The 21,022-nt window shown below is 43.2% G+C and overlaps 1 protein-coding gene across 2 annotated transcripts; it reads left to right on the top strand.

Moving 5' to 3' along the window:
* The first annotated feature begins 5,137 nt into the window (after positions 1-5,137).
* On the top strand, positions 5,138-10,406 carry LOC150061460 (glutathione S-transferase Mu 4). 2 transcript variants are annotated; one of them, XM_090334365.1, is made up of 8 exons: positions 5,141-5,307; positions 5,607-5,682; positions 6,010-6,074; positions 6,338-6,419; positions 6,526-6,626; positions 7,557-7,652; positions 8,206-8,316; positions 10,269-10,406. In XM_090334365.1, the coding sequence occupies exons 1-8, from the start codon at positions 5,272-5,274 to the stop codon at positions 10,356-10,358; spliced, it is 657 nt and encodes a 218-aa protein (XP_090190491.1). In that variant the 5' UTR covers positions 5,141-5,271; the 3' UTR covers positions 10,359-10,406. The 2 variants fall into 2 exon arrangements, with proteins under 2 accessions (XP_090190492.1, XP_090190491.1); XM_090334366.1 differs by lacking the exon at positions 8,206-8,316 and having other exon boundaries at positions 5,138-5,307.
* Positions 10,407-21,022: the final 10,616 nt, after the last annotated feature.

Consider the following 21,022-nt stretch of genomic DNA (forward strand, 5'->3'; position numbering starts at 1 on the left):
CCTTAATGTTCTATTTTCATGCAAGTAAATAAACTACAAGTTGGACCTAACTGTACTTATTCATATTTAATAATATTAATAAATGTAATAATAAATATAAATGCATTTAAATGTATTTATTTAATATATTTATCTATAAATATAATATTTATAAATATGTTGTCACAATCTAAATTCATCCCACAGAAATAAAATTAAAAGAATTGCTTTCATCTGCCTCTACCAGGTGGTAAGAAGTAAGAGTGTGTGTATATTCCCATTGTAAATGTATTTTTGTGGTATCTATGAATTTGGAATATTTTGGAAATGAATTTCTAACCAGGACAAAAAAGAGCAAAAACCAAAAAAACCTGTAAAAACTAAATTAGTTGAAATAAATTGTGTAGCTGTTTCATTATTACCTAGGGAAATTGCTGTAATCAGAAAGAACACTATTCAAGCATAAATACCCAGAACCTTGGACTATTGCTTTTATTGCCATGATAAACAAAGCAGGATTAACCAAGCTAATTGCTCCTATAATCAATTCAAGAAAGCTATTTTTAGCTATCACAGACAAACCCTTGATTGCATAAAGAAGAAAAGTTGAACATTTCCAAAGATGGAAAATTTTGGATGCACCTTGCATGGCCAGAATAGCTGACTCATAATCTTAAGTTATTTACAATAGAATTAAACAAAAATGTTTCAGGATGTTATTGAATAGCAAGGACAAGTTAGCAATAATATCAACAACACTGGTATTGTACAGGTATTATCAGTGATGTTTTAGAATCATTTCCCGCTCTCAACAATGAGATCCTAATAACTCTAAATATGGCATATGAACAAGAACTAAGGTCCTGACAGCCCTTTTAACTTTCAAATGGAATTCCTGTCCCCCGTGTCCCCTCCGCCCCCCGCGCTGTGTATTGGGTGCTTTGTGATCTCTCCTGGCTTTTTTTTTTTTTTTTTTTTTTTTTTTGCTGAAACTGGCACTATTATCTGAGCCACAGCTCCCCTTTTGCTTTCTGGTGGTTAACTGGAGAGTCTCACAACCTTTCCTGCCCAGTTTGGCTTCAAACAGCGATCAGATTTCAGTTTCCTGAGTAGGTAGGATTATAGGTGTGTGTTACTGGCACCTGACACCTCTGGCTCTATAATCAAAAGATGCTAGTTGTATTGCCAAACCACCCACCTATGGCTTAACAGGAAGTGATTCACTGTTCTGGAAAAAAAAAGAAAAACTGCCCTTGAAGAGGGATGGGGGAGGGGGACTAATGGAATAATCAGATACTATGAACAATGGATAGCATCCAAAGTCCAAAGTGTTGATCCTAAGGACCAACTGTGCTATTATTATTCAGCATGAAAGATATATGCTCTTCCAGGCCCCTGGGCCTCCATCCTTTGGAAACCTTAAACTGAGATTCTTAGGAATTTTCCAGAAGATGCTGATGTTACATATGATCAGCTTCTTTCTGACTTTGGATAAAGATTAACATTCAGATTCTGCATTCTTTTTGCCTACTACCATTCTTTGTTTTTATTTACTTTGAAGACTTCTAAAGTATTAGTTTCCTGATTTTTTTTTTTTTTTTTTTGCTGGACATGGGATTTAAACTCTGGGCCTGGCTACTGAACCTGAGTTTCTTTTGCTCAAGGTAAGTGCTCTACCACAGTGCCATTTCTGGCTTTTTGAGTAATTTATTGGAGAATCTCACAGGCTTTCCTACCCTGGCTGGCTTTGAACCACTATCCTTAGATCTCAGCCTCTTGACTAACTAGGATTACAGGTATTAGCCACCAACACTCAGCTGCTCCCACATCTTAATCCTTCTGACTACCTCTATTCTCTATCTACCATTTAAAATTAAAGAAAATAAACAAAAAAGCCATCATTGAACTACACTTTACCCAATAACCACAGAACACCCTAGTATCAAAAGCGCTACTTCTGAGTATTCCTGACTGCCTTTTCTTGTCTTTCAGAGACCAATACCATCCAGTACTCTTCTCCTTGCTGCTTGTGGGAACTGGGCCTTTGAGAGCTTGGTGATTTTGTCCTTCTGCTTCTGTATAATCTTGGAATCCCCTGTGCTCTGGGCCCATCTTTTCTGCTCCTCAGAATCCTCATTTTGGGCTGTGTTAAGTTCCATTTGTTTTAAAGCTGCCTCTAACAAACTGCAGCTTAATTTAGAATGCAAACAGACTGTACCCTGATAGTACATCCTGGTGACAAGCTAATCATAGCAGCTATGCTGAAGCAAGTGATTGACCAAATGATATGACCACGTCTGCAAGAAGCAATTGCTGAGAAGAAATCAATCGAGCTGCTTCTGTATATGTTCTGACTATAATTATCAGTCCTCTATGCAGGAGGATGTGGTCCGAACCTCTTCTGGTTCTAAATGCTGCCTACCCATGAATTATTTTTTGCCTGAGTAAACTCTGCTTAATTTGTCTAAAGTTTTTCTATTAATATCAGAATGGCTACCTTCCCTTGCCCTCAACCTATTAAAAAATATTAAGACATGTTCCATATCTTCAAAATTTCTCTCCCTGTAGTCCCCTTTAGTCTTTTTGGGTGTTACTAGGGCTTAAACTTAGGGTCTATTCCTGGTAGGCAGGTACTCTTCCACTTGAACCATGATCACAGCCCTTTTATTTTTTTACCTCTAGTTTAATTTTCAAATAAGGGTTTCCTTTTTGCTCAGAGGGCCTTGCACTGCTACCTTTCTGCCTCCTGAGTAGCTGGAAATATTGGTTTGTGCAACCAAATTGGACCCTTCCTTGAGGCTTTAATAAACCAACTACAGTCTCCTGGAAGGACTATCATTCATGGGGTTTAGTCTGTGGTAGTAATTCAATTGTTTTTCAATAAAAGACTGACTCAATAAATACTAATGTAACAATATCTATTCTATATCTTTCAAAGTTATCCAAATTAGCCAGTTGGTACAATTTGGGAAGTGAAGCTTAGGACTGGTTGCAGGCCAGCCAGGGAGTCAGTGAGACCCATTTAATTAAGCTTCTTGGCACAGAGACATGAGTCTGTGATCCTAGCTACTTGGGAGCATAAGTAGGATAATTTTTCCCTGAACAAAACCTGAAGGCCCGGGGCCGGGAGTTTGGCCTAGTGGTTAAAGTGCTTGCCTAGCATGCATGAAGACCTGGGTTCGATTCCTGGGTACCACATACATAGAAAAAAGCCGGAAGTGGTGCTGAGGCTCAAGTGGTAGAGCTCTGGCCTTGAGAAAGTCCAAGGACAGTGCTCAGGCCCTGAGCTTAAGCCCAGGACTGGCAAAAAAACCCAAAAAACAAAAAACAAACCTGAAGGCCCTTGATAAAAAAACAAAACCAAAAACATGGGGCCAGGAGTTTGGCCTAGTGGTAGAGTGCTTGCCTAGAATGCAGGAAGACCCAGGTTGGATTCCTCCGTACCACACAGAGAAAAAAAAAAAAAAGCTGGAAGTGGTGCTGTGGCTCAAGTGGTAGAGCACTAGCCTTGAGAAAAGTCCAAGGACAGTGCTCAGGCCCTGAGTTCAAGTCCCATGACTGGCAAAAAAACCCCAAAAAAACAACACAAAGAAGTTTAGAAGACATGGCTAAAGTGGAAGATCCCCTGTCTACCAAGCAAAGAGCTCTGAGTTCAAACTCTACTATTTCTCCAAAGTGTAATTTTCTGTTGATTTTGGTGACATAGGGTAATGAATGGCTTAGGTATAAATATTGTGAGTTTAAGGCCAGTCTGAGTCACATAACTAGAGAAAAATAAAACAACTTTCTTAGTTGGATCTAGAAAGTTTATCTTTGTAAGATCAATATATAAAATTAAGAATCACAAACTTTTGATATATGATAAGTACAGTTGTGCTGGCTCACCATGTTTTGGTTAAGGAACCCATATATAAAGGTTTCCAAAAATTATAATGGAGTTGAAAAATTCTTATGGCTTAGTGACACTGTAGCTTTCTTTTTCTTTCTTGGTTGTGGGGCTTGAACTCTGGGACTGGGCACTGTCCCTGAGCTCTTCAGCTCAAGGTTACCACCCCTTGAGCCACAGCACCACACTGGTTTTCTGGTGGTTAACTGGAGATAAGAGTCCCACAGACTTTAGTGCCCTGGATGGCCCTGAACCTCCATCCTCAGATCTCAGCCTCTAGTAACTGAGATTACAGTAGCAAGTTACACGCACGAGCCACTGCACCAGGCCAACATTGTAGCTTCCTTGTTATAGTGAAATGTGTGACTCACATGATGGTAGTGATGTACATGTCAACAAACCTGCTGTACTAACACATATACAAACCCATGTGGTGGTGCTCTGTAGCCCCAGATACTCCAGAACTAAGGCAGGATTCCTTGAGCCCTGAAGTTCAAGATCAGCCTAGGCAACAAACATGGCTAGACTCCCATCTCAACAAAACGGACAACAAAAACTCATAGCACATACAATTATGTATGTCAATAGTGACATTAAGCAACTGTTACTTAAGTTTGCTGTGCCGTTTATTGCTAATTTATACTTTCTACTTATATAAGAAAGTTTACTCTAGAACAGTATGCCCTGATACACCGGCGACAGCCCCGTAAACGTCACCCTTACGGCTCTTGTGATTGCTTCAAGAGGCAGGGCGGCTTATGTGTACCATCCAGATGTGTGTGCACACAGTACGGCATGTTCCCACAATGAGGAGAGTGGCTCACTCCCTTGGATGACACGCACTTTGGAAATACTCGTAAACAAGAATTCACTGTCAGGCCAGAGGCTGTTTCCTAACCGAGGGCCCGGCCGGCCGCAGGACCCAGGCTGAGGAACACTGACACCAGGGCCTGCCCTCCGCTAGGCCCAGAAACCCCTGCGGAACCACCCGAATAAGTGGAGCCTCTGCCCACCGTGTCACCGCACGGGACGAAAACTCTCGATTTAGGGACCTCCAAGAAGGCCTGCGCTTCTCACAACGGAGGCCGACGCCAGGGCTGAGCGCGGCGAGCCGAGCGGGAGACGACCGGCGCCTTCCCCACCCGGCGCACATCCTGCACACCGCCCACTTCCGGTGATAGAGGCCCGCCGGGAAGGGCGGGTCTTAAGCAGATTCGGTCTGTTCCTACTTCCTTCCGGAGCGGCGAAATTGAGTAAATCCGGTCTCAGACGGGCTAAGGGGCGGGGCGATGTGGGGGCGGAGCCGGGTGACGTAGAAGCCCCGCCCATTTCCCCCTCCCCCGTGGACACCGGGTACAGTTCCAGTCAAGGTTCGCCGAGGCCCATCTGCTCAGAATACCAGCACCATGCCCATGACACTTGGTTACTGGGACATCCGTGGGGTGAGCGACAGCCTGACGCGTGGGAGGGGGGAACGGAGAGCAGCTGAGGGCGGTTCTGGAGTGGGGACCCTCCTCAGCACTTGCTGGAGTTTTCTGCCTAAGCCTTGCCAGAGCACCACACGTGCAACCTGTTTCTGTTCCCGGTGTGTGTGTGTGTGTGTGTGTGTGTGTGTGTGTATGCGCGCTCACGTGTGTGGAAGGAGTTGTTAGGTATTGAGTGGGCTCGCCTGGAGGAGGTGAAGTCACACAGTCAGGGAGTCCCCCATTTCTGACCTCTGTCACCTGCCATCTCTTCCCAGCTGGCCCATGCCATCCGCCTGCTCCTGGAATACACAGACTCAAGCTATGAGGAGAAGAGATACTCGATGGGGGATGGTAATGACACCTTCTGCTCAGTCTCCTGGCCAATTCGAGTCTATTGGGATGCCCAGCCACCCATTCTGTGGCCACTTGTTCAGGTCTGGAGGCCTCCTCCACCTGCACCCAGTGCCTGCCCCTTTCCAAAACCTAGAAGGGTGTAATGGACTAAAGCATTTGTGAACCTGGTCCTAGGATCCCTCAATTCTCACAACATTCTTCACTCTGGTAGCCTTGGAATGTGGGACAGAACTGATCATATTGCAGATCCACTGCCTCATGGGGTCCTGGGGAAGGAAGGCTGGACTGAGGGGGGTTTGTTTTCACTTGATCTTGTCACCACAGCTCCTGACTATGACAGAAGCCAGTGGCTGAGTGAGAAATTCAAGCTGGGCCTGGACTTCCCCAATGTAGGTGCAGGGGAAGGGGTGGTCTAGGGAAGTGTGGCCTCCCCCCTCCCTCCTTCCCTCCTCTGCTTGCCCAGCCCAGGATCAGTGTTTCTGCTCCCCTCCTCTCTTTCCTGGCTCTCTGTGGTCTTCTGTGATGCTCTATGCTCACAGAATGCTCTTGATTCATTCTGCAGTGTGTTTATGTGGGCTCACCATGTCTGTCCTAACCCAGGAAGGGCTGCTGGGTCCTGGGCCCCTTGTGACTTTCCCTGCTTGTCATCCAGCTGCCCTACTTGATTGATGGAGCTCACAGGATCACCCAGAGCAACGCCATCCTGCGCTACATTGCCCGCAAGCACAACCTGTGTGAGTGGGGCTGGCTGCTGGTCTGTATGTGGGGGCATGCAGTGGCCATTCCCTATGTTTGGCTAGGGTGGGTTGGTGAGGATGCTTTTGTGTTGTGTGGCTGCAGGTGGGGAGACAGAGGAGGAGAAGATCCGGGTGGACATTTTGGAGAACCAGGCTATGGATGTCTCTAATCAACTAGCTAGAGTCTGCTACAGCCCAGACTTTGTGAGTCATGTATTTCTACCCACTCCTTGCCCCTTTCCTCCTCTGCTGTGGGCTGTGTCATGTAGAATTTGGATCAAGAGTTAAGTCTTTTAAATTTCCATCTCTGCTGGCCCTATTTCACTTTTGAACTCATTGGAACTGCTTATCCTCCAGGATATTTTCTGTGTTGCCATCTGTGTGCCTCACTGAACTGTATTAGCTGAACATTCTTATTTGGTCCCTACTAACCTTAGGGTGCAGTCTAGATTCTCCAAGATGGATATTCAGTGCTAGACAGTGTCAGGTTTTCAGAATTGTCCTTACTTCTGCTCTCTGCCATGGCTCTTCTCCCAGCAGGTTCATTCCATCTACTTGCTTACAAAAAAAACATGCTCACTGATGGGAAAAAAGAAGTCCACAATTCAGGACTATCATGGAAGTCTTGAGTTTAGGCCTCTGCCCAAGTGTTTCCTAGTACTGTCCCCTTTACACCAGCACGAATCAGCTAATAGGGCCAACCAGAAGACCTCTGCTCTTCTCTCTTCCTCTTTTCAGCTTCATTCCTTGCTTTATGAGAAAGACTCAGATGTTTATTTCATGTTTCTGAAACTTACTAGTTAAATTGCCATCTTCTCTACTGGCACCTTTAGTTCTTGCTTCTTTGATTGATTCTGCTGGGCATCATAGCCTAGACCTGCCAGGTGGTCAGAGTACACAGGAGGTCTTTTGACTATCAGGGGCTTCCTTAAGAGAAGTGGCCCATTCTTTTCTGACTTTCTATTGCCTCTCAATGACTGGGTGGAGTATCTGGAAGGAGTCTATTAAAGACTGAAAACTGACCTAGTTTCCATCTTAGGGAAGATGGCTGGGATAGGGACTGTGCACAATGAGACTAGTCACTCCATTAGGGAATTTGTGTGTGAAGGTGGTGACAGCTGTTTTCTGTCTCAGGAGAAACTGAAGCTAGAGTATTTGGAGCAACTCCCTGGAATGATGAAGCTCTTCTCAGAGTTCCTGGGGAAGCAGCCATGGTTTGTTGGTGAAAAGGTAAAAGGGAGGGAATCAAGCTAGGCACCAGTCGTTCACATCTGTAATCCTAGATACTCAGGAATCTGAGATCTGAGGATCACAGTTTGAAGCCAGCCTGGGCAGGAATGTACCTAAGACTCTTATCTTCAATAAACTGCTAAAACTAAACAGAGCAAGGGTCAGGCCTGTGGCCTACTGGTAGAGTACTTGCCTAGCATACATGTAGAGCCCTGGGGTCCATTCCTTGGTACTGCAGACACAGAAAAGGCCAGAAGTGGTACTGTGGCTCAAACAGTAGAGTGGTAGCCTTGAGAAAGATCAATGGCAGTGGCCAGACCCCAAGTTCAAGCCCCAGAACTGGCAAAAAATAATAAAGAAAACAACAACCCAAAACCCAAACCAAACCAAACAAAAATGTATTTGTCTTGAGCAAAAAGAAACTCAGAAACAATGCCCAGGCCCTTAGTTCAAGACCCAGAACTAGTACACACACACACTAAAAAGGAAAGGAATGAGAACTTCTTTCAAGAGTACAGAATTTCATGCTCACTTATCCTTGGCTGTTTTGCAGATCACCTTTGTGGATTTCCTGGCTTATGATGTCCTTGACTTGCACCGCATATTTGACCCCAAATGTTTGGACACATTCCCAAACCTGAAGGATTTTATTTCCCGCTTTGAGGTGATATCTCTCATTCTCCTTTTCTGGGATATCACCACTTTCTTTTTATCATGATGTTTTCCTAGGCTTAGAGCTAAATGAAGAATAACTAGGGTTTAATTAAGTATTGGCTTTCTGCCAGCTCCAGCAACTTACATCTATTAGGACAACATTCTTACAGATAAGAGAATTCTGTCCATTGGATAGATTAGGAACCTGAGATTGTAGAGGGGAGTCACTTGTTCAAGGTCCTAGTGCAGGGGAGGCTGTGCTAAGCTTTTTGTGTTCCTGAGTTTTAAGGCAGCAGTCAGTAGCTTTCCATGTTTTATGCTAAAGGAAAAGTCTTCAGGCCTTACATAGTCTTGTTTCTTGCCCAGGACTCTGGGCAGAGTCATCAGAGTGTATATAGCTGGCATTTGGGAGAGGGGCGGGTGAGAAAAGTTGGGATTAATGTGAATCCCCAAGATTTAGACATTATTCACACTTGATCTGCAGGAGGCTTTGCCTAGTCCAGCCAGATCAGTGATTGGTGCTGGATTTGGAGAGACTAAGCATAGAAGTACTCTATGGTGTGTGCCTTTCCTTCTACCTGTTTCCCCTTTCTCCCTCCCTCCCTCCCTCCTTTCCTCCCTCCCTCCCTCCCTCCCTCCCTTCCTTCCTTCCTTCCTTGCCAGCTGTTCCATCTGTGAAGTGGTCTACTTAGTTTTACTCATGTTTTCTGACCTTTTCTCTATGAGGCTCCATGTCAGGGGGATAATACAAAGAGACACCCCTTTCCCCATCTTGGCACTAAGCAAAGTATGGAGTAGTTGGAATTCCAGACTCTGAGGTACCCCATCTGGGTTCTGGGGAGCCCAGCCTTGTTCTCACCTCACAGCAGGTCACGGGGGCACCTAGAGTCCTTATGTTTGAAACCCACAAAACCCACTTTATTAGAGATTTGGAAGTTGGAGGCATCAGTGCAAATTATTTCAGACTAGAATCTATTCTTCCTCATTCCTCATGAAGCAGTGTGCTTTCTCATCAGTTCTGGTTCTAGTCCAGACTGTGTGGCCTTGGGGATTGTGCAAGAGTTGACTTAACTCAGGAGTAGGAGGGATGATGGGGAGAGGCTGAAAGAGCTGAGGCTGCAGCTTGAGGTTAGTGTAAACTTGATCCACTGATACAGGCAATCCTAGATTACTCCAAACTGTTTAGAAGTTATCCAGGAACTGAACCTTGGTAGTAAGGCCCATAATACAATTAGATATCATTTAGCTTGGTCTCTGAGTCAGGGCTGGGTTGGGTGGGTACACATGGAGAAGATTGGACTTTCTGCTCTTAGAGGATTGATTAGGACTGTCTGCCTTTCCTTATGGGTCCTCCTCTACGTGTGTGTGTGTGTGTGGTGTGTGTGTGTACTCATACCCACGCACATGTATGTGCACATGAGCACACTGCTCCTGAGGCAAACCAGGGTCTCATGCTGTTGCTTGGTGTTCTCTCTCTCTCTCAGCTCAAGACTGGCATTCTACGACTTGAGCCACATCTTCAATTTTAGAGCTTTTTTTTTTTTTTCTGATTATTTGGAGATAAGAATCTCAGGGATTTCTGCCTGGGCTGACTTTAAACCATGATCCTTAGATCTTAGCCTCCAAACTAACTAAGATTATAAGACATGAGCCACTTCCACATCCCACCATGTTACACACTCTCACCCAAGATTTACTGAGTTGCTGGACTCTGCCAAACTAGCAAGTTCTGCCTGCTCCCTTGTGTGCAAACCCAGGCAAGCAGGAGCTTCCCTGGGAAAAAGGAGCATGTCTGTGGAGACAAGTATTGACAGGACCTCCTGTGAGGGGGCAGAAAGGGCATGTCCAGACAGGACAGACAGCCCTGTCCCCCTCACTGTCTGCATGAATAATAAGAAGTTGCTTTCCCTTTATGAACCTCAGCATATCTTGAGCCCCTGCTTTCTCTTTTTCATTCCTCAGGGCTTGAAGAAGATCTCTGCCTACCTGAAGACTAACCGCTTTCTCCCAACACCTTTGTATACAAAAGTGGCCACATGGGGCAATAAGTAGAGCTTTGAAAAAAATGGAGTGAGGAGCCCATTTTGCTACTGCCTGGGACTCTGGGAAGCAGCTAGTGTGAAACAGATGGTAGCCATTCACAGAGGCAGGGGGCAGGAGTTCAACATTGCTAGATCACAGTCATACACAAAGCACTTATTGTTGGTACCAGTAAGTCTTGGTTGTAACACTTTTTACATTGTTCATTTTCTTCCTTTAAATGGATTGATAATATTGAGAAATAGACTTGGCTCCTGATGAACATTTTTTTTTTTTTTTGCCAGTCCTGGGCTTGAGTTCAGGGCCTGAGCCCTATCCTTGGACTTTCTCAAGGCTAGAGCTCTACCACTTGAGCCTCAGCACCATTTCCGGCTTTTTTTCTATGTATGTGGTACCGAGGAATCGAACACAGGTCTTCGTGAATGCTAGGCAAGCACTCTACCACTAGGCCAAACTCCTGGCCCTCCTGACGAACATTTTAATAGCTGCTAAAGGCAGCTGGAGCTTGGCTGCCTCCAGTGAAGGACCAGTAGTCACAAAATTGGGCTGCACTCATGCCACATGGTTTAATTTGAACCTAAAACATGACTCTGGTGACCGAATGCATTGACCATCAAGCAGTTTGCATTAGACTTTTGCCACCATAAAAATTTGTGAACTCTAGAAGAACCTCTGGCCACTCTCACCCAAGCTAGCAGGGAACATCTCATTCCCCTATTGACCCAGCACAAGGCTTTCCCTCTTTGCTTTCCCTTGTTATTACAATAAAGAGTGATTTTTTTTTGCCTACTTTTGATTTTCATTTGTTAATACAGTGAATGAGCTGGTAACATGAAAAAAATTTGGTGATGAAGGTAGAGTAGCCAAACCATCAAGGCAAAGGTGGTGGCAGAACTAAGAAGTTGTACGACAGTGAGTGGCTGTGGGGACATGGCAGCTGATCAGACCTATTGCAATGGGCTCCCTGGCAGCAGCAGTGGGTGGTCAGAACTGTTCTGCAGTACACCTGGCATCAGTGAAGCATGAGAGCCATAGCACTTGCCCCTCCCAACCATGACTGCCAAATATTCTACAATCAGAAGACTTGTAACATGGACCCCAGGTATGAGCTGTCAAGTCTTCCTGGACTGTGTCTCCTATGGTGCAGAAACCTGTGTCACTGCTCCAGCCGTCAGCTGGACCCTCCCCCCCCCCATGAGGGTTATTATAGAGTGGGGCTCCTCTTATATCTCTTCCTCTGGGTTTTGTACTGATTGCTTCATGACTTGCCCATGTGCCATTCTTCCATTGGTCGAGTGGGTAAATGTCATTATGGGAAGAAAAAGTGTTTGAGTGAGAACTCAGCATTATGGGTAGAATCATGTGAGTAGGAACCTGAGGTACTCTGGGAACAAGAATGACCTTAGTGGGATACTTGTTAACTACAATTCTGTGATTTTTCTCCAAGTAGATTAGGAAGGACCCCATCACTATTTAAGCAAAAGATCTTAGTCTATTTCATTCTATAATCTGTGAAATACAATAGAATTTGGATTTAACTAATAGTATGTAGTCCTATTAACAAATGTGGTTTTTATAAATTGGTATTACAAGGAAAAACTGATCATGGTGGCTTTTGGTCCCATACACAGGGAGTATTTTATTTTATTGGAAAAAAGATCTTTCTGCAGGTTGATTGGAGATATGTGTTTCTTAGACTTTTCTTCCTCAACTGGCTTGAAACTCCCATCCTCAGATCTCCTAGGTAGCTTGGATTACAGGCATGAGACACTAACATCTACCTTGCCTTGGAGTATCTAGGCAACTGGTTCTCTACCCTACAACATACACAGGACTTATCATCTCCCACTTACCCAGATCTTCAGAGTTGACTGGTTAACATCACTGACTTCTTGAATTGCAGAGTAATCATAGGATCTACTCCATAATCTGTTGAATCAATTCATATAGATAATATATATACACATACATGGATATATGTACATGCATACACATGCATATGTATATATAAATATACTAATGTATAAATTCATTTATTTGTATCCTTCTGTGGAACACTCTTGACTATATCGCAAACAAATCTGCAAATAAGTTGCAAAAATGAATGAATACATTCATATAATGAACCATTATCTTTTATTTCTATTTGGAATGGACTGGATGGAGATTTGGAGGTATTGTATCTTTGTTTTCCCTTAAAAATAGCCTGGTTTAGCCACGTGCTGGTTGCTCACGCCTTAATCCTAGCTACTCAGGAGGCTGAGATCTGAGAATCATGGTTCAAAGCCAGCCCAGGCAGGAAAATCCTTGAGACTCTTATCTCCAATTAACTACCAAATAACCAGAAATGGAGCTGTGGCTCAAAGTGGTAGAGTATTAGCTTTAATCACACAAGCTCACCCCCCTGAATTCGAGCCTCAGGACCAACAAAAAAGGGGGAAAAATCTCCCAGTTCATCCTCAGTATTTCATGGGGAAATATTTCAGTATTCCAAAGGGGAACTTCATCTGCTGCTTGCCCAGTCTGTGTGCTTGGGCATACCTGGGAGGCCTGCAAGCATGGGTGGACAGTGGGAAGTGTCTGCTGTGGTGACCTCCATTAATAGTGTCTGTGGCCCATGGTAGTCACTAGGTGCTTATTTACTCAATTTTTGGCTTCCTTTGTGAAAGGGTTAGATGTAGGATATGTCTCAATAAAGTCACTGTAAGTTCATGGTGACATTTTCAGTACCCTTGAAGCTCAATGCAGACTGTCTGGACCTTGAACAGTGTGCTAAGGACTGCATGGAGGTTGGCTGTATGATCAGAAGAGAATCATATGTCTTCCTCCCCTGTGTACCAGTAGACCAGGCTGCCTAGGCTTTCCACTTGGTAGACCCTTGTGTGATTCCTGGTCTGCAGCCTGATGCTACAAGGGCAACCCCCATGCCAGCTGGCTACCAGGGTAATGGCTGCTTATTATGCCTTCTTCCTGCTAAAACAGCAATTGGAAGGCCATGGTTTTCTAATGTAGATTTTGATCCATTCATAGTTCATAGAGTAGGGTTTGTTAACTTGGGAATGATTGCTAATGATTGAACCATATAATTCTTTGCTGTGAAGAGGGCTGTGTTGTGCATTGCAGGGTGTTTAGAAGAGTGCCTGTGCTGTCCCCATTAGATGCCACCAGCACTTTCCAGTTTAATCATTCAAAAAGTCTCTTGACAATTGCCAAACATACCTGAAGAGGCAAATTGCCTCCTGTTTTAGATTAGTGGTATAGTGAGTTGAGTCTCTTTTTTTTTCTTTTACAAAAGTAAAATCAGAATTAAAAAAAAAACTTTATAGTGAAACTCAGACAGATAAGATGGGTCTTTTCGGGCCGGGAGTTTGGCCTAGTGGTACAGTGATTGTCTAGCATGCAGGAAGACCCGGGTTCAATTCCTCGGCATCACATACATAGAAAAAAGCCGGAAGTGGTGCTGAGGCTCAAGTGGTAGAGCTCTGGCCTTGAGAAAGTCCAAGGACAGGGCTCAGGCCCTGAGCTCAAAAAAAAAAAAAAAAAAAAAAAAAAGAAAACAAGATGGGTCTTTTCTGATGGAGCTTTATTTCTTTTGTTGTTGTTGTTGGTTGTGGGGCTTGAACTCACATCCAGGACACTGTTCCTGAGCAATTTTGTTCAAGGCTAGTGTCTACCACTTAGCCTTTTCACTCAAATCTGGTGCTCTATCACTTGAACCACACCTCCACTTTCAGCTTTTCAGTAGTTAATTTGGAGATAAGATTTTTGGGATTTTGTGCCAGGAGCATGGCCTAGTGATAGAGTGCTTACCTAGCATGCAAGAAGCCCTGGGTTTGATGCCTTGGTATCACATACACAGAAAAAGCTGAAAATGGTACTATGGCTTACGTGGTATTGCTAGATCTTGAGAATGCTCAAGGACAGAGCCCAGGCCCTTAGTTCAAACCCCAGGACTGGCAAAAAAAAAAATCTCAGAATTTGTTTGCCAGGGCCTGCTTCAAGCAGCAGTCCTCATACCTCGGCCTTTTGAATAGTTAGGATTACAAGCATGAGCCATTGGCTCTTGGGAGGACATTCTATTTCTTTTCTCTTGTTGCTAGGGTCTGGGTGAGGATTCGGGCTGGGATAGAAAGGTGGTTAATAGTTATCCTCACGGTGCTATCCTCTCAGGTAGGTTTTTGTAGTAAGATGAGTCTGCCTAATCCTCCCAGATGAGCTGTGCTCAGCGGTTCCTTCTACTCTCCAGATTACAGCAAAGCCGAGTACTTCCCTGATAAGAACAAGCTGATAGTTCAATCTGTGCCTTATTTTGTTTGGAAATGCAGTCATTTTTGTACTAGGTGGCACTCTAAGTCCAGATTTACAACTATTTTGTAGCAGACAGCTATATAAAATAGAAGCTTGGGCTAAGGCATGGCTCAAGCAGGAGACCCTGAAATCAGACCCCAGCACTACAACAAATTCTTATGGTGGAAACATTCAAAATCCTTCTTTTTTTTTTTTATTTCTTTTTGTTTTCTTGGGGTGTGTGTGTGTGCATGTGTGTGTGTGTGTGTGTGTGTGTGTGTGTGTGTGTGTGTGCGCGTGCGTATGCACATGCACCAGTACTGGGGCTTAAACTCAGAACCTCTTTCTCTCTCTAAGCTTTTTCCCTCAAGGCCAGTGCTCTACCACTTGAGCCATGTCTCCACTTCTGGCTTTTTGCTTATTAATTGAGGAGAAGAGGCTGGTTTCTGTACATTCTCATTGTTATTAGTCCCTTACTGTGCAATAGCAGCGTACTAGAACTCCTTGCACCTAGCTACCTCTTCTCCTTGATCATTATCTTCCCATCCTTCCCTCCAGCCTAATTTCTCTACTTCTGGCCACTATGCGCAAGGGTCAACTTTCATGGTATTAGCTTCTTTTGCCTCCTATGGGATGTTTCAGGAATTTGCATGTCATCCTTTCCCATGGATCATGCTAATCTTCTCATCCCTATTTACTGCATTCTCTTCCCTGTCTCCACTCTGCCTTCTCCTTTCAGTTCCTCTTCCCATACCCTAATAGTCTGTTTCTCCTCTCCTTCCCTCTCCTCTCCTCCCCTCCTCTCCTCTTTCCTTCCCTCTCTCTCCTCTTCTTCTCTCCTTTCCTCTCTTCTTTCTTTCTTTCCTTCCCCCTCCTTTCCTCCCTCCCTCCCTTCTGTCTCTCTCTCTCTTTTTCTCTCTTTCTTGTCTTTCCTTCCTCTTCCTTCTTCCTTTCCTCCCCATCCCTCTCCCCCTCTATCTCCCTTCCTTGTTCTTTCTTTTGTTTCCACAAATATGAGAGAACACATGTGATATTTGTCTTTCAGTATCTAGCTACTTTCATCTACTTTCTTGAAAATGATCTCATTTCTTTCTTTTTTAATGACTGAACAATACTCAATTATAAATGCATACCATATTTTCTATACATATTTATTTGTGGAAAGGCATCTAGGCTGATTCCATGACTTGGCTATTACAGACAATCTATAGTAAACATGGGTATGCATGTGTTTCTATTGTATGCTGATTTAATTTCTTTTTTTTTTTTTTTTAGTAGATTCTTTTTTTTTTTTTTTTTTTTTTGGCCCCCTTCTCTTTTCTTTCTGGCCCTGCTCGCTCCGGCCCCGCTCACTCCGGTCAGGCTCGCTCCCTCATGATTTAATTTCTTTCGAGTATATATCTAAGGGTGACAAATCTGGATCATGTATTGGTTCTAGTTTTAGTTTTTTGGAGGAACTTTCATACTGATTTCCATAGTAGCTGTACTAAAAGCAGTGTATGAGTGTTCCTTTCTTGCCACACATTTGCTATTTTATTCTTTTGAGGTTTGTTTTTAATAATTATTTTTTGTGCCCTTATACTACAGACAAGCATCATTACAAGTGGAAATAAATTTATGTTACTCATAAATAGTTTATTTGATTATATATTTAACTACTTATTTATTTAATTATATATTTCAGTATTTTCTTGTGCTGTACTGGGCTTCAACTCATGGACTCTCACTTGGCTTTCTCACTCAAGGCTGGCACTCTTTCACTTGATTTTCACATTCAGCTTTTTTTTTTTTTGCTAGTCCTGGGGCTTGAACTCAGGGCCTGAGCACTGTCCTTGGACAATTTTTGCTCAATGCTAGAGCTCTGTCACTTGAGCCACAACACCACTTCTGGCTTTTTCTGAGTATGTGGTACTGAGGAATCAAACCCAGGACTTTGTGCATGCTAGGCGAGCACTCTAGCACTAAGCTACACTCCCAGCCCTTACTTTCAGCTTTTTAATTGGAGACAAGAGTCACAGATTTTTCTGCCCCGGCGGCTTCAAACTACAATCCTCAGATCTCAGCCTCTGAGTAGAACCCAGTGCCATTTTATTTTTACATGGCCATTTTGTCTGGAGTGAGATGGAATCTCAATGAAGCTTTGATTTGCATTTCCTTAATGACTAAAGATGTTGAGTATTTTTTCATATATTTATTAGCCATTTGTATTTGGTCTTTAAGAAGCGCCTATTTAGTTTGTCTGTTTGTTGATGGAATTACTTTTTGTTGTTAATTTTTCGGAGTTTAAAACTTTTTTTTTGATGGTTGGGGGAGGGAAAGTGGGGGAAAAAACGTGAAGGGGTAACAATGTTCAAGAAGTAATGTACTTGTCCTCATTATGTTACAAATGTAACTGTAACTCTTCTATACATCACCCTGATAAGAAAATTAATTTTTTTTTTTTTGCCAGTCTGGGGCTTGAGCTCAGGGCCTGAGCACTGTCCTTGGACTTTCTCAAGGCTGGAGCTCTATCACTTGAGCCTCAGCACCACTTCCGGCTTTTTTTTTTTTTATGTATGTGGTACCGAGGAATTGAACCCGGGTCTTTGGGCATGCAAGGCAAGCACTCTACCACTAGGCCAAACTCCCGGCGCCATAAAATTAATTTTTTAAAAATAGGCTTTTCTTATATAGATCAAGCTGGCCTTGAACTCAAGCCTACTGCCTCAGCAGTCTAAGTGCTGAGATTACAAGCTCTCACCCCTCTACCTGGCTAAGTGTTTGAGTTGTTGGTTTTTTGGTCATGGGGCTTGAACTCTGGGCCTGGGCACTGTCCCTGAGCTCTTCAGCTCAAGGTTAGTGCTCTGTCGCCTTAAGCCGCAGTAACACTTCCAGCTTTCTGGTAGTTAATTGGAGATAATAGTCTCACGGACTTTCCTGCTGGCTTTGAACGGTGATCCTCAGATCTCCACCTCCTGAGAAGCTAGATTTATAGGCATGAGCCACCAGCACCTGGCAATGTTTTAGTTTTTATATGTTCTACAGATTGGTCCTCTGTCAGATGAATAGCTGGCAAAGATTTTTCCCATTCTGTACATTGTTTCTTCCCTGTGTTAATTACTTCCTTTGTTGTATAGCTTTATCATTTGATGTAATACTATTTGTCAGTTCTTGCCTTTATTTCCTGAGTCATTTGAGTCCATTCCTGGGTCTCTTTGCCTGTGTGAATTTTTACATTATTTTTCCCAATACTTCCTTGTGTTTGATTTCTTTTCAGCTGACTGCTGGACAGGGTGAAAAACAGAGCTCTAGTTTCAACTATTCACCTGTGGCTATCCAGTTCTCCAGTATCATTGGTTGGAGAGGCAATTCCATTCTTTTATAGCTGAATAGTATTCTAATATATGTGTACACACACACACACACACACACACACACACACACACACACACACACACACCATATTTTCTTTATCCGTTTATCAAATGATGGACACTTAAAGGTTGTTTTTATTTCTTGGCTATATTGTAGATAGTACTGAAATAAACATAGAAGTGCAGATGTCTCACATATTGATTTCTCTAGCATAAACATGCCATAGTGGGATTACTGGATCATCTGTAGTCCTATTTTTCTTTTTTTCTTTTTTCTTTTTTCTTTTTTGCCAGTCCTGGGCTTAAGCTCAGGGCCTGAGCACTGTCCTTGGATTTTTCTCAAAGCTAGAGCTCTACCACTTGAGCCTTCGCACCACTTCTGGCTTTTTCTAAGTATGTGGTACCAAGGAATCAAACCCGGGTCTTCATGCATGCTAGGCAAGCACTCTACCACTAGGCCAAACTCCCGGCCCTGTAGTCCTATTTTTAATTTTTAGAGGAATCACTACATTGTTTTCCATGATGAGTATACTAATTTACATTCCTACCACAGTGTACAAGTGTTCCTTCCTCCCACCCCAAGTCCTTACAAACCCTCCCTCCCTCCCTTCCTTCCTTCTTTTCTTTTTTCCTTTTTGTGCCAGTTCTGGGGCTTGAATTCAGGGCCTGGGAATTGTCCCTGGGCATTTTTGCTTAAAGCTAGCATTATACCACTTGAGCCACCACTTTACTTCTGGCGTTTTGATGGTTTGTTGGAGCTAAGAGTCTCACAGACTTTCCTGCCTGGGCTGGCTTTGAACTGTGACCCTCAAATCTCCGCCTTCTAAGTAATTCAAGTTCTGGGTGTGAGCCATCATCATCTGGCTATTTATTTTCTTTATTCTTTTTGAAAATAACCTTTGTTGTTGTAGTGAGGTGTACCTCACTGTGATTTTGGTTTGCATTTTATTGCTGATTAGTGATATTGAGCATTTTTCACATACCTGCTGTCCATTTCAAAAATGTTGATTTTGGTGTATTGTCCAAGTTTTTAACCCAGTTATTATTCTTTACTATTGAGCTTTATAGAGTTTCTTACATATCCTAGATATTAACTTCTTATCAGATACATAGTTTGCTAATGTTTTTACCCCCTTTTTTTTTTTTGGCTGGTCTTGGGCATGAAATCAGGGTCTGAGCACTGAGCTTGAGAAAGCTAGAGCTTTCACTCAAGGCTAGAGCTCTGTCACTTGCACCACAGCACCAGCATTGTTTTTCTATGTATGTGGTACCAAGGCAACAAACCTAGGTCTTCATGCAGGCTACGCAAGCACTCTACCACTAGGCCATACTCCCAGCCCCATGTTTTTACCTGTTCTATACACTCTGTCCTTACTTTGTAGACTAGAGACGTTTTAGTTTAGTGTAACCCCATTTGTCTGATTTTGCTTTGGTCTCCTGTGCTTTTGAGGTATTGCCCAAAAATGTGTATATTAACACTCCTAGAGGCTTTGAACCCTATGTATTTGTCTGGGAGAACTTTTCTGCCCAAATCATCTCAAACTGCAATTCTTCAGCTTTCAGTCTCTTGAGTGTCATCCTGTAGTCTAGGCTGACCTTCAACTTGTTACCTATTGCCTTTCTACCTGAGTGCTGGCATTACAAGTATGTTCCATCATACTCATTAAATGATTATTTTTGTAAATGATGAGAGAAAAGGACCTACTTTATCCAGATACTATATCATAAACTACATGTTGGATTGAAACACCTATGTACCTTGTACACCTTTGTACAACTACTTGAAGATAACTAAAAAAAAAGGAAAGATAAAAAAGGTTTCTTTTCATAATCTTGAATGTGAACATAATCATTTTCTTTTTTCAGGTTAAGGAAAATTTCTTGATTTCCTAAGTTTACACACACAGTAGTTAAGAAACTTTTTCCATAAAGTTTCATTTCAACTTGTCTAATTTTATTTAATTTCTAGCAAGCTGTATTTTTTAAAAAATAATTGAGGTCATTATATGTAGAATTCCTGTGAATTGCTTTGAAGGTATCACCATAGAGCCGGAAGGAATTATAGATTGCAGCCTAGAGGTTATTGTAAAGGCCCTAATCCATGTTCTACCAATATATGTTGATGACCTGCACAGTGTCTCTTTAAAGAGTTGAAAATAGCTCCCACCAAACACTCAGGATATTGCAAACAGATATCCAGAGAACTGAACAACACTGGGGCAAGTTTCTGTGAAATCATTAATTGACTGCAATCCCTTGCTTCAGGAATACTTTCCAGTCTTCAGTCCTGATTGTTTTCCATTGCCTTTCAGAGACATATGCCACCCCTGGACGTCCTTCCTGGCTGTGGGGACCCTGTCTCTGAGAACGTGATGGCTCTTATTTCCTCTCCTTTTGCAGAGCTGTTCTCCTGAAAGGTTCTGTGACTGGGTTCCACCTTCCCAGCTCCTGAGAGTCCTTGTCCTGGCCAGCATGGCCTCCCTCTCCTTAACCCGGCCTCCCTCCCTGTCCACTCCTCTCAGGGTGTAAAAACATGAAGACATGTCCGATCTTTACAAAGTTTCTCCCAGTACTTTCTACCTCAGTTGTCTTTATTGACATCCAAACTAGCTGGTCTAGTCACCAGCTGTGTTGTTCCTGGGGCTCAGTTTCTGGGGTCAATAATTGTCCTCCTCCCTCAATAAAGCAGCCATTGCATAAATAAATGTGCATGCATTACTTTGGTTCTTCGACAATTATGAGTCTGAGATTCTAGCTTAAAACTAATTTTCTCATGGGACACTGGTGGTTCACGCCTGTAATCCTAGCTACTTAGGAGACTGAGATCTGAGGATCTTGGTTCAAAGCCAGCCCCGGCACGAAAGTCTGTGAGTTTCTGATCTTCAGTTAACTACCAGAAAACCAGAGTGGTGCTGTGACTCAAGGAGTAGTCTTGAGCTGAAGAGCTCAGGGACAATGCCCAGGCCCAGAGTTCAAGTCCCAACCCATCAAAAAAAATTATTTTCTCAGTTGAGCCTGGAGCTTCCCCCCCCCCTC

The sequence above is a fragment of the Megascapheus bottae genome, chromosome 6 (genome assembly GCF_031878675.1).
Source record: "Megascapheus bottae isolate mThoBot1 chromosome 6, mThoBot2.hap1, whole genome shotgun sequence".
In the NCBI taxonomy this organism is placed as follows: domain Eukaryota; kingdom Metazoa; phylum Chordata; class Mammalia; order Rodentia; family Geomyidae; genus Megascapheus; species Megascapheus bottae.